Here is a 13,221-nt window from a genome sequence, read left to right on the forward strand (position 1 = left end):
AAGAGAGTAGCACTTTAGTGACTTGGGATCTAAAAGGGCCCTGTCATGCTGTCTGGAGCAGCTCATGCCCTTGAGTGCCAACCTAGAGCAGACTGTCAAAAAGCAGGGTGGAAACCCCAAACTGGTTGTGTGTTTCTATAATTGGATTTCACCAACTCAGTAACAGGTGTGAACTCCTAAAGAGCTACAACAGTCTGACCACGGAGTTACAGACAGCCCCCTTGGGCATTCCAGTCTAACTTGCCACACAGGCAAGCTGGACTATGTGATAGATGATCACTTACACCAAAAATCACAACAATATTCAGGTTACTCCCAGTCCCAAAAGGATCAGTCACTTATCCCAGGCCAATTATACTCAGATCTCAAACTGAAGACAATACCTGTAGCCAGTCCTGTAATAAACTAAGATTTATTAACTAAGAAAAGAAATGAGAGTTCTTTACAGGGTTAAAACATGAATCTCACACACACACACACACACACTTACAGTCTTAAGATTTTAAAAGATTTAAAAACATAAGCTTTTATAATAAGCAGTTGTATATATCCTTTAGGGCTGACCCATGCCAAGCAGCACGGGGAATCTCTTGCTTATGTTTAGAAATCTTTGCCCCTCAGAGTTCAGACAGCATGAAAGAGACCCAGTTTCTCCCTGTCAGAGATTTTTCTCTCTTTCACCTCAGATTCCAAGCTGATGGAATGAGTTCATGTGCAGGCCTTCCCTTCCTGGAGGGAGTGAGGAATGCAATCAACAAGGTCTCTGTCCTTCGATGCTACACAATGGCTCATTTGGCTTCAGTGGGCTATCTTGTGCGCAGGATGAGCATTATACCTTAATTAATGCTTCTTTTCCTGTAGTGAGTTACACAATTACAGAGGTTTACAGTGCAAACACTCAATATAACTTTATACCGTTGGCTACAGAGGTTATAAGTGAGATCAATACATGCAGCATCCTACACTATTCATAAGGTCTAGACACCAAACCCACTCTTATAACATTAACATCTACTTTAACTATATCTTCCATTGTTGTATTCAGTGTTGTTGTAGCCATGCTGTTCTCAGGACATTAGAGAGACACGGTGGATGAGATAATATCTTTTATTGGATCAACTTCTGTTGGTGAGAGACGAGCTTTTGAGTTACACAGAGCTCTTCTTCAGGTCTGGGAAAGGTACTCAAGAGCATCAGAGCTAAATACAAGATCTAACAGACAGTTTAGCATTCAATATATGCTGTGCTAAACTATCTGTTCAATCTTGTATTTAGCTGTGACACTCTGATTACGTTTCCCAGACATGAAGAAGAGCTCTGTGTAGCTCAGAAGCGTGTCTCTCTCACCAACAGAAGTTGGTCCAATAAAAGATATTACCTCACTCACCTTGTCTCTCTATTTTAACTATACTAACCCACAGGTAAGCCAGACTGGTTTCCATTTATGCATGGTTCAGTAAGGCCTGGGGCCTTCCCATGAGCTGGCACCTGGTCTGCTAGAGTCACAGGGCCTCTTATCAAGTACCGTGCAAGATAATCTGTTTGAATAAAAGATGTATTACCGAACAGTCGCCAGTGCTTTAAGGTTGCTCCCAAAACACCATAAAGCCTCATTTATTTCTCTCCAGCAATAAATAAAACAGTTTTACAAAAAGCAAATATATTTTATTGTCTATACCATTGTTTGTGAACACTGTAATATGCAAGAACATCTGGATAACAACAAAAGAAACCCTCAGCAAACAGGAAGGCGGAATTGTTTTACACTAATTGCAACATCATTTATAGTAATTACGTGCTGTGTGGCAGACTAGTAAAGGAATATTAGAAACATCAATAAAAATAAAATTGGACATTTTTTCCATTTGCAATGTGTTTAAGAATCAAGAGAGGGATTATGCCTGCTCAGCTTCCGAAAGAAATGTTTGATACAGTGGAGAAGTGAGGGAGCTGAGTCTGAATTACCCAAGACAACTCCTTTAGCAGAAAGAGAATCTTCCATCACCAGAACGGGCCACCTGGAAGAGTCCTGGCTCCCTGCCAACATTACCCTTTAACAATTGCTTGTCATGCACTTTCTGTAAAAATGTTCATAATGGCACAACCTGGAGTGTTGGCAAAGGTCCTACTGGAGGAGCAACATATTCCTCTTCTCTCAGTAACCGCAATAAGATGTTGTTCTTATTTTTTGGCCAGCTATAAATGTGAGTGTTCTGAAGCCAGGTAGGCACATGTTCCTGCAAATGAGAAAAAACAAACCAAAACCATAACCACATAAAATCCCCTGACTGCATATCACTTTCTTGCAGAAACCTCCCAGCAGTGTTATTATTAGACTCTGCCATACAACCATCAGTGTGTCTCTACTATGGCCATTTCCCACAACACTGACAAGAAATTAGTCACACTTGGATTTTTATTTATTTTTTGAAACAGGTTGAGTCTATGTATTTCTCAGCTGCATAACTGATCACAAAAAAACATATGTGTATAACATTTTTATATTAGTGTACTTTGGTGCTAACCATCATTCATGTTTTAAGGTACTTTTCACTGATATCAGTAACTATTAGACAAATGCCTAAAATGTTCATCACCATAGTATCCAGGCACTATGAACATTTATATAGTGCCACATATTTACATGGTACTTAATGAACGAAGAGTAAAAATTTCCCCTAGATGGAAGGATGGAAACTGATTATTTAGACCAACAGGTTTGCACTCAATGACTCATGAGACATATTAATAAAGTCAATGTACTGACTCTGAGTTTTGTTGGGGTTTTTTCACTCTAGCATTTTCTTTGCCCTCTGATTTTACAAGGTTTGTCTGATAGCAGATTGATCTTCTTACAGCCCTTGGTTATCAGGGAATATATAGCGAAACATACCAAAACTACTGTGGACTCCCAAATGCTTTGTGTGTGTTAGCACATAGAAAATCACTGACTAACATTCCATTGGCAGACTGTAAAGGTTATGTTTATTGTAATTTATAAAGCAAATCAATAAAACATATACAGATCTATTACTTGTCTGTTCTCATTTAGAATATGGCATGAAAATTAAATAAGTAACTAAATTCTCCATTGTGATCCTTTGGCTAGCGAGACATAGTGTTCTAAACTGCACATTGTTTGGGCATCATGTAAGGAATTAAATGCTTAATATTTTTACCTAAATCACTGAGGTTACCATTCTGTTGCCTTAATGCAAGGGCTGAATCAGCAGCCAGATCTGAGAGGTGGTAAGACCGAGGTTCCTTGTAGCATTACATGAGTAGAGGCTGGAAAAGCCCACTCAGTCTTTGGCTTAAGCTGCTTGTCACAATTTCTTCTCCCTTCAGTATTTATTTAGTTTCATAGTGAAAACTATTGAGACCAGTTGGTTCCTATTGGCTCCTCGGTGGTGAACTTTATTCCATATACGAGCAGTTCTCAAATTTTTTCTTCGAGGGGATTACTTACTAAGTTCCAGACCCTATCATTATTATTACCGTTCCAAGCATTGATCCCTTCACCTTCTCATGACAATTGCAGTAATACTGTGCTTGATTACATGAAAAATTATTACCAGGACAGTATAAAGGAAGCAAAATAAAAATGAACTTGGTTTAATATGATGAGTGTGGCTTCCTGTTTACATCATTCCACTTCGCATCTATACTGTTTATTTCTTCTCTATATGGGTCAGGTTTACATATATTGGTACCCACACCTCCCCATACTTCCTACAGCCCTCCTGTGACATTGCACTACATATGATTTTATGAAAATATGCTAATGAGTGTGAATATAATGTAACTGAAATATGCTTCCTGCAAAAGGTCTCTTGTAAGGTATCATTACAAAGCTTATAATCTATGGAGTGTGGTCATCCTATTTGTATAAATGTATCATTCTTGTATCTGAAAGTAGAAATATGAAATATAACTCTGAGGTCCTACAGTAATTATGCAAAGTGTGGGCCATTAATGGTGGTTTGGAATCTTGATGGCTCCCATCAACTAGGATTGGGATTGGCAACCTTTGGAAAGTGGCAGCCAGCACATTCCTCGGCCTGCGCCGCTTCCCGCAGCCCTCACTGGCCTGGAGCAGCAAACCGTGGCCAGTGGGATCTGCAATCAGCCAAACCTGCGGACGTGGCAGGTAAACAAACTGGCCCAGTCCACCAGGGGCTTACCCTGGCAGGTCGCTTGCCAAAGGCTGCTGATCCCTGAACTAGGCCAATTGACTGTAGATGGCTGTTTACTTGCAAGCCTTTCTGTGAGTCAGGCTGGGAAGAATGAAAGCTTGAAAAGTGTGAATTGGGAGTGCTTTGTTCCAGGTGAGCCTTGAGTGGGCCTGACTGTAAAAAGCCAGTCAGCTGTGAACCAGCTGAGCAGTGAACAGCAGAGAGGCTAACAGAGGGAGTTTGCCTGGGAGTTCACCAGGGGAGAGCCCACTGAGGCTTACATCTTGCTGGCTTCTCTGTGTAGTTACTACAACTCCTGAGGAAGCTCGTAGAAGGAAGGTAATATGGATGGTGAGCGTTCAGCTGTTGTGACCTGCACTGGATGTGCCATGTTTGTCTTTTTTCCACAGGACAGAATCGACTTTGTCTGTACAAAGTGCAAGCTGGTCTCCATATTGGAAGAGAAGGTTCAAGGTCTGGAGAAACAAGTATCGACCCTGCGCTGCATAAGAGAAACTGAAGATTTCCCGGACAGACGTCAGGATATGCTTCTACAGACACAACGTTATGAAGATTCAGAGCAGGCTGTGCAGCGAGGACAGAAGGACGGTGAAGAAATTCGGCAGCATGTGACCTCCAGAAGAAGAAAGGAGAGTGTCCATGTACCAGCAATGCAGGTACAGGTAAGTAACCGTTTTCATGTTCTCTCCACAGGTACTAATGTGGAGAGTGGACTAGATGACACGTCTGAGGGAAGGGAACAGAAGGAGACTCCGCCGATTGGAAGGCATGAGATGCACTGTCCTAGGGGTGGGGCTTCCACGACCACCGCTCCCAAGAGAAGGAGGCAGGTAGTGGTGGTCGGGGACTCTATCCTCAGGGGGACTGAGTCATCTACCTGCCACCCCAACCAGGAAAACTGAGAAGTCTGCTGCTTGCCAGGAGCTAGGATTCACGATGTGACGGAGAGACTGCTGAGACTCATCAAGCTCTCGGATTGCTACCCCTTCCTGCTTCTCCACGTGGGCACCAATGATACTGCCAAGAATGACCTTGAGCGGATCACTGCAGACTACGTGGCTCTGAGAAGAAGGATAACGGAGTTTGAGGTGCAAGTGGTGTTCTCGTCCATCCTCCCCGTGGAAGGAAAAGGCCTGGGTAGAGACCGTCGAATCGTGGAAGTCAACGAATGGCTACGCAGGTGGTGTCGGAGAGAAGGCTTTGGATTCTTTGACCATGGGATGGTGTTCCAAGAAGAAGGAGTGCTAGGCAGAGACGGGCTCCACCTAACGAAGAGAGGGAAGAGCATCTTCGCAAGCAGGCTGGCTAACCTAGTGAGGAGGGCTTTAAACTAGGTTCACTGGGGGAAGGAGACCAAAGCCCTGAGGTAAGTGGGGAAGTGGGATATCGGGAGGAAGCACGAGCAGGAGAGCCCGAGAGGGGAGGGCTCTTGCCTCATACTGAGAAACAGGGACAATCAGCGAGTTATCTCAAGTGCCTATACACAAATGCAAGAAGCCGGGAAACAAGCAGGGAGAACTGGAAGTCCTGGCACAGTCAAGGAATTATGATGTGATTGGAATAACAGAGACCTGGTGGGATAACTCATGTGACTGGAGTACTGTCATGGATGGATATAAACTGTTCAGGAAGGACAGGCAGGGCAGAAAAGGTGTGGGAGTTGCATTGTATGTAAGAGAGCAGTACGACTGCTCAGAGCTCCGGTATGAAACTGCAGAAAAACCTGAGTGTCTCTGGATTAAGTTTAGAAGTGTGAGCAACAAGGGTGATGTCGTGGTGGGAGTCTGCTATAGACCACCGGACCAGCGGGATGAGGTGGACGAGGCTTTCTTCCGGCAACTAACGGAAGTTACTAGATCGCAGGCCTTGGTTCTCATGGGAGACTTCAATCACCCTGGTATCTGCTGGGAGAGAAATACAGCGGTGCACAGAAAATTCAGGAAGTTTTTGGAAAATGTAGGGGACAATTTCCTGGTGCAAGTGCTGGAGGAACCAACTAGGGGTAGAGCTCTTCTTGACCTGCTGCTCACGAATCGGGAAGAATTAGTAGAGGAAGCTAAAGTGGATGGGAACCTGGGAGGCAGTGACCATGAGATGGTCGAGTTCAGGATCCTGACACCAGGAAGATATGAGAGCAACAGGATACGGACCCTGTCAAGGTTCCTTCCCCACACTGAACTCTAGGGTACAGATGTGGGGACCTGCATGAAAACCTCCTAAGCTTATTTTTACCAGATTAGGTTAAAACTTCCCCAAGGTACAAACTATTTTACCTTTTGCCCTTGTACTTTATCGCTGCCACCACCAAACATCTAACAGATATATAACCGGGAAAGAGCCCGTTTGGAAACATCTTTCCCCACAAAAGTCTCCCAAACTCTACACCCCCTTTCCTGGGGAAGGTTTGATAAAAATGCTCACCAATTTGCATAGGTGAACGCAGACCCAAACCCTTGGATCTTAAGAATAATGAAAAAGCAATCAGATTCTTAAAAGAAGAATTTTAATAGAAGAAAAAGTAAAAGAATCACCTCTGTAAAATCCAGATGGTAAATACCTTACAGGGTAATTAGATTCAAAACATAGAGAATCCCTCTATGCAAAACCTTAAGTTACAAAAAGACACAAAAACAGGAATCTACATTCCATTCAGCATAGCTTATTTTCTCAGCCATTTAAAGAAAACAGAATCTAACACATATCTAGCTAGATTACTTACTAAGTTCTAAGACTCCATTCCTGTTCTGTCCCCAGCAAAAGCATCACACAGACAGAGAGAGAGAGGCTTTGTTTCTCCCTCCCCCCAGCTTTTGAAAGTATCTTGTCTCCCCATTGGTCATTTTGGTCAGGTGCCAGCAAGTTATCCTAGCTTCTTAACCCTTTACAGGTGAAAGGGTTTTTCCTCTGGCCAGGAGGGATTTTAAAGGTGTTTACCCTTCCCTTTATATTTATGACAGACCCTGAACTTCAGGAAAGCAGACTTTGACTCCCTCAGGGAACTGATGGGCAGGATCCCCTGGGAGAATAACATGACGGGGAAAGGAGTCCAGAAGAGCTGGCTGTATTTTAAAGAAGCTTTGTTGAGGTTACAGGGACAAACCATGCTGATGTGTAGAAAGAATAGTAAATATGGCAGGCGACCAGCTTGGCTTAACAGTGAAATCGTTGCTGATCTTAAACACAAAAAAGAAGCTTACAAGAAGTGGAAGATTGGACAAATGACCAGGGAAGAGTATAAAAATATTGCTCGGGGATGCAGGAGTGAAATCAGGAAGGCCAAATCACATTTGGAGTTGCAGCTAGCAGGAGATGTTAAGAGTAACAAGAAGGGTTTCTTCAGGTATGTTGGCAACAAGAAGAAAGTCAAACGAAAGTGTGGGCCCCTTACTGAATGAGGGAGACAACCTAGTGACAGAGGATGTGGAAAAAGCTAATGTACTCAATGCTTTTATTGCCTCTGTCTTCATGAACAAGGTCAGCTCCCAGACTACTGCACTGGGCAGCACAGCATGGGGAGGAGGTGACCAGCGCTCTGTGGAGAAAGAAGTGGTTCGGGACTATTTAGAAAAGCAGGACGAGCACAAGTCCATGGGTCCGGATGCGCTGCATCTGAGAGTGCTAAAGGAGTTGGCGGATGTGATTGCAGAGCCATTGGCCATTATCTTTGAAAACTCATGGCGATCGGGGAAAGTCCCGGATGACTGGAAAAAGGCTAAAGTAGTGCCCATCTTTAGAAAAGGGAAGGGGGAGGATCCGGGGAACTACAGGCCAGTCAGCCTCACCTCAGTCCCTGGAAAAATCATGGAGCAGGTCCTCAAGGAATCAATTCTGAAGCACTTAGGGGAGAGGAAAGTGATCAGGAACAGTCAGCATGGATTCATCAAGGGTAAGTTATGCCTGACTAATCTAATTGCCTTCTATGACGAGATAACTGGCTCTGTGGATGAGGGGAAAGCAGTGGACGTGTTATTCCTTGACTTTAGCAAAGCTTTTGACACGGTCTCCCACAGCATTCTTGCCAGCAAGTTAAAGAAGTACAGGCTGGATGAATGGACTATAAGGTGGATAGAAAGCTGGCTAGATTGTCAGGCTCAATGGGTAGCGATCAATGGCTCCATTTCTAGTTGGCAGCCGGTATCAATCGGAGTGCCCCAAGGGTCGGTCCTGGAGCTGGTTTTGTTCAATATCTTCATTAATGATCTGGAGGATGGCGTGGATTGCACCCTCAGCAAGTTTGCAGATGACACTAACCTGGGCGGAGAGATAGATACCCTAGAGGATAGGGATAGGATACAGAGGGACCTAGACAAATGAGAGGATTGGACCAAAAGAAATCTGATGAGATTCAAAAAGGACAAGTGCAGAGTCCTGCACTTAGGACAGAAGAATCCCATGCACTGCTACTGAGTAGGGACCGAATGGCTAGGCAGCAGTTCTGCAGAAAAGGACTTAGGGGTTACAGTGGACGAGAAGCCGGATATGAGTTAACAGTGTGCCCTTGTTGCCAAGAAGGCCAATGGCATTTTGGGCTGTATAAGTAGGGGCATCGCCAGCAGATCGAGGGACGTGATCGTTTCCCTCTATTCGACATTGGTGAGGCCTCATCTGGAGTACTGTGTCCAGTTTTGGGCCCCACACTACAAGAAGGATGTGGAAAAATTGGAAGGAGTCCAGCGGAGGGCAACAAAAGCGACTAGGGAACTGGAACACATGTCTTATGAGGAGAGGCTGAGGGAACTGGGATTGTTTAGTCTGCAGAAGAGAAGAATGAGGGGGGATTTGATAGCTGCTTTCAACTACATGAAATGGGGTTCCAAAGAAGATGGCTCTAGACTGTTCTCAGTGGTAGCAGCTGACAGAACGAGGAGTAATGGTCTCAAATTGCAGTGGGGAAGGTTTAGGTTGGATATTAGGAAAAACTTTTTCACTAGGAGGGTGGCGAAGCACTGGAATGCGTTACCTGGAGAGGTGGTGGAATCTCCTTCCTTAGAAGTTTTTAAGGTCAGGCTTGACAAAGCCCTGGCTGGGATGATTTAGTTGGGGATTGGTCCTGCTTTGAGCAGGGGGTTGGACTAGATGACCTCCTGAGGTCCCTTCCAATCCTGATATACTATGATTCTAAGGCTTGGAGTCTCAGAGGACATGTGACCATGTCACCTGATACTGGAATCCATCTTAAACTTGGTGCTTTTCCATTTAGAAAGAGGGGTGGAGACCCAGAGGGAAAAAAGATTCCCTCCTTGTGCCAAAGCTCTATAAGGGGGTGGAAAAGAACAAAGGGGGCTTCAGTCATGAGAAATCCCCTAGCTACCACCTGAGCTGGAACAAGAACTGAACTGGGGAAATGATTGAGCCCAGACTAGAAAGGAGTCTAGTCTGTGAAGGAAGCTTATTGAAACATCTCTGAGGGTGAGATTTCATCTGTATTCAGTTTCCTACTGTATTAGGCTTAGACTTGCATGTTTTATTTTATTTTGCTTGGTAATTCACTTTGTTCTGTCTGTTATTACTTGGAACCACTTAAATCCTACTTTTTGCTTATTACTGAAGCCAGAGTTAGTGATTAATACCTGGGGGAGCAAACCGCTGGGCATATCTCTCTATCAGTGTTATAGAGGGCAGATAATTTATGAGTTTACCCTGTATAAGCTTTATACAGAGTAAAACGGATTTATTTGGGGTTTGGATCCCATTAGGAACTGGGTATCTGGGTGCTAGAGACAGGAGCACTTTCTAAGCCATTTTCTGTTAAGTCTGCAGCTTTTGGGGGACATGGTTCATATCTGGATCTGTGTTTGCAGCAGGCTAGCGTGTCTGGCTTAACAAGACAGGGTACTGAAGTCCCAAGCTGGCAGGGAAAACAGGCTCAGAGGTAGTCTCAGCACATCAGGTGGCAGTCCCAAGGGGGTTTCTGTGACCCAACCTGTCACACCTCCCACTACTCTGTAATCTATCCAGGTCACTTTCCAGTTTGGTCCTTTCCTGCAGTACATTTGCTTCCCCCTACAATTGTAGTGTCATTAGCAAATTTTATGAAGATTGATCTTATTCCAGAGAAACATGAAATAAAGAGTACAGTCACAAAGGCTGTAGAGATGGGCTTAAATCTCTCGAAAACCTAAGAGTGTCCTAGACTGGGCTACAGATAGCAGGAAGTGTCATTGCTTGCAGGCAGATGTTTCACCACTCTGATAGGGAGAGCTCAGCAGGACACCTGGAAATACTCCTTGGATCACTCTTTGAGAACCATGCCATATGCTAGCTAGTCTCATAATACACAAAGTTCAGCCAAAATTAGTTTAAGTGAGCTATTCTTGTATCTGGCATTAGGCCCAAATTAGATCTGGCATTAGACCTGTAGCATCCATCTTGTCTATTCACTTCTGAGTCTTGTACCATTGTTAGAGTATGTTTACAACTCAAACTGAAAGTCTAAATTCCAGCCTGAGGAGACATACCCCCCAGTAGCTTTGATCAAGCTAGCATGGTAAAAATAGAGTGTAGCTGCAGCAGTGCAAGCAGCAGGAGGGGCTAACCATCCTGAGTTAGCCCCTGGCTTCTTGGAGGGGTACATACTTGAGGTGTCTAGTGCCTCCAGCTGCTCATGACACCATGGTCACCCTCTGTTTTTAGCATGGTAGTTCAATCAGAGCTTGCGTGAGTACATCTCCTCAAGCTGGAAAATACACCTTCAGCTCAAAGTGTAGACATACCCTTAATCTCATTTTTTCTAATACTACTATAGTATTCTCTTAAATCTTTTTGAATTACTAAAATCTCAGGTTCTGCATATATACTAGCTCTCAAGGACTGACAAAAGTTAGGATTAACTCTGCCTTATGGGTATGGGTAGAGCTTTAAAGGCTACAGATAGATGGATAGATCGAAAGAAAACTCAAAGCAATATGCTGTCCTTGATCTGCCCAGAATTCCCACCGATGTCAACCTGGCCCTAAGTTTTAAAAATTTCTAAAGCAGGTGTGGGAACGCCTTTGTTCCCATGGTTTCGCTTTTCTTTCTTTGAAGAGAAAAGCTACTTTGGAAACTTTATGGTCTAAAGGTAAAATACTACAGCACCATTCATCCTGAAGGCTCCCAAATGCTTCATAAACTAGAGTCAATTTTTCAAAAGTTTGGTGCTTAACAGTTAGGTGCCTAATCTATATTTAGGGACCTAAATAAATTATTTGTAACCACAGATGCTGGGCACACACATCTTCCACTGACGTCCATGCTAGCTATGAGTTTCGGCATCTCTAAAAATCAAGCCATTTATTTTGTGCCTAAATATAGATTTAGGTTTTATATTTCCCTGGCAACATTAGGTTGCCAGGTAAATATAAAAGAATCCTTCCATCCACCATTGAAATGCAGAAACCACGTGGATTTAATGTGTAGAGCCCTGTGTGGACACAAAATTTATATCCGCAGATACAGATATCGGCAGATATAAATTGGTATCCAAGGAGCTACAGGGCTCTACCGGGAACCGCAGCAGCAAAAGCAGCATGTCGGATCGCCGCTACCAAGAGCCAGTGCCCTGCACTAGCAGCTCTTCCGGTGTGGCTATACCACTCCCAGCCTCACCCACCAGGGACAGCTGCTGGTGAGCCTGGTGCCCATCCCAGAGGGCAGTACAGCCACACAGGAGGAGCTGCGGTGAGGGGCACTAACTCTTGGGACCGGCGGTCTGACATGCTGCTGCTTTTGTCGCTGTGGTTCCGAGTAGAGCCCTGCAGCTCCACGGATACTGATTTATATCCGTGCATATCTGCATCTGCGGTTATAAATTTTGTATCTGCACAGAGCCCTACTAATGTGACAGCTGTTGACAGGCACAACAAAACTGCAGGTTAAAACATTTTAGAACAAGAAGTGAAGATGAATACCACATCCATTTGAAATTTCAGCAGGAGAATGTAATTACCCTTCTAGAACTTGGAAAGGACAATGTATTTGAGATTTCTACTGTCGCAGAAATGTGCGGGAGGTCAGTAAGAATCACATGTGGGAAGGACTTTGATTTTACTTGTTATTTCCTATTTTCAAATGAATCTTCAAAAATCAACAGTGAGGACAGGTGAAACTGCAGGTCTTGCAAAACCTTATAGTTTGTCTGATGGTCCCACCACGGCTCACATGATGACCTACTATACCTTAGTATTTATTGTCTCTTTGATTTTACTTGCTTAAAAAAAAAGATTGGAAAAACCTCAGTTCCCCAGGATCATAAATCTCTCCCATCAAACCCATCAGCATTATCTCTGGGTAAACTCACGAAATAATAAGGTGTGAATATAAGAAGCTTGCTTGACAGATAACTTATCTCAAAGTCAATTAAGTTATTTCACTACTCAGGAGAATTTGATTCTGTTCTGGTTATTACACTTATTAAGACCAAATATATCATGTTAACATACTGATTAATACTATGGTATATGTTTTATTTGTACATAAAAATGAGGACCATTTGAGTAAAATATTGCTCAGGAAATTATTAACAAGCTCTTATTAAGCGCCAAGAAAATGAGTCTTTTTATTTCATTTTGCACATTGACCAAAAATAATACATGATTCATTATATAACAATTTGTTTTTACCTTTTTAGCATTTGGGAAGAGCACAGGAATGAATCTAAAGTTCATGCTTCCTTGTTGGATAAACTCAATCTGCATCTAAAACAGAACAAATCTGACATTTAATTGAAAAGCTTAATCTTATAAATTAATTTTTCTGTACACATGTCCAGACTCCTACACATATAGAACATTCCCTGCTTATTTGAATTTTGTTCTGTTAAGATATTTGAGCTATGGCTAGTTAACCTTCACTTCTAATTACACCAAGCATCATTTGTGTGGCATATTTATATGACTTCTCTCTATACAGAAACAAAAGACACAGGAAAGGATTCGTCAAAGCTTTATTGGCTATTTGCCAGTTATCCAGAATCAAATAATTATATGTTTGGTTGCACCCAGTAATCCTGTCAAATAAATCTAGAATTGCGTAAGTGTGACTTGAT

The 13,221-nt window shown here is 43.2% G+C and overlaps 3 protein-coding genes across 5 annotated transcripts in view; 2 read left to right on the forward strand and 1 right to left on the reverse strand.

The window, feature by feature from the left end:
* Positions 1–13,221, forward strand: part of MFSD4B (major facilitator superfamily domain containing 4B) — a 399,121-nt gene that overhangs the window by 326,493 nt on the left and 59,407 nt on the right. The gene's annotated exons all lie outside the window — the stretch shown is intronic.
* TRAF3IP2 (TRAF3 interacting protein 2) overlaps positions 1,642–13,221 on the reverse strand; it is a 45,808-nt gene continuing 34,228 nt past the window's right edge. Inside the window, exons 9-10 of one of the 3 annotated variants that reach the window (XM_084623467.1) lie at positions 12,797–12,871; positions 1,642–2,237 (exon numbers count right to left, since the gene is read on the reverse strand). In XM_084623467.1, the coding sequence (XP_084479593.1) occupies positions 2,091–2,237; positions 12,797–12,871 (222 nt within the window). In that variant the 3' untranslated portion in view covers positions 1,642–2,090. The remainder of the gene's footprint in view (positions 2,238–12,796; positions 12,872–13,221) is intronic. The other 2 variants (XM_084623468.1, XM_084623469.1) reach the window with 2 other exon arrangements.
* Positions 3,966–11,340, forward strand: LOC311518325 (uncharacterized protein; the record flags this gene model as incomplete). Its single annotated transcript, XM_084624050.1, has 3 exons — positions 3,966–4,858; positions 7,154–7,428; positions 11,223–11,340. The coding sequence occupies exons 1-3, from the start codon at positions 4,520–4,522 to the stop codon at positions 11,338–11,340; spliced, it is 732 nt and encodes a 243-aa protein (XP_084480176.1). The 5' UTR covers positions 3,966–4,519.

Source organism: Lepidochelys olivacea (assembly GCF_965140295.1).
Source record: "Lepidochelys olivacea isolate rLepOli2 genome assembly, chromosome: 3".
Lineage (NCBI taxonomy): Eukaryota > Metazoa > Chordata > Testudines > Cheloniidae > Lepidochelys > Lepidochelys olivacea.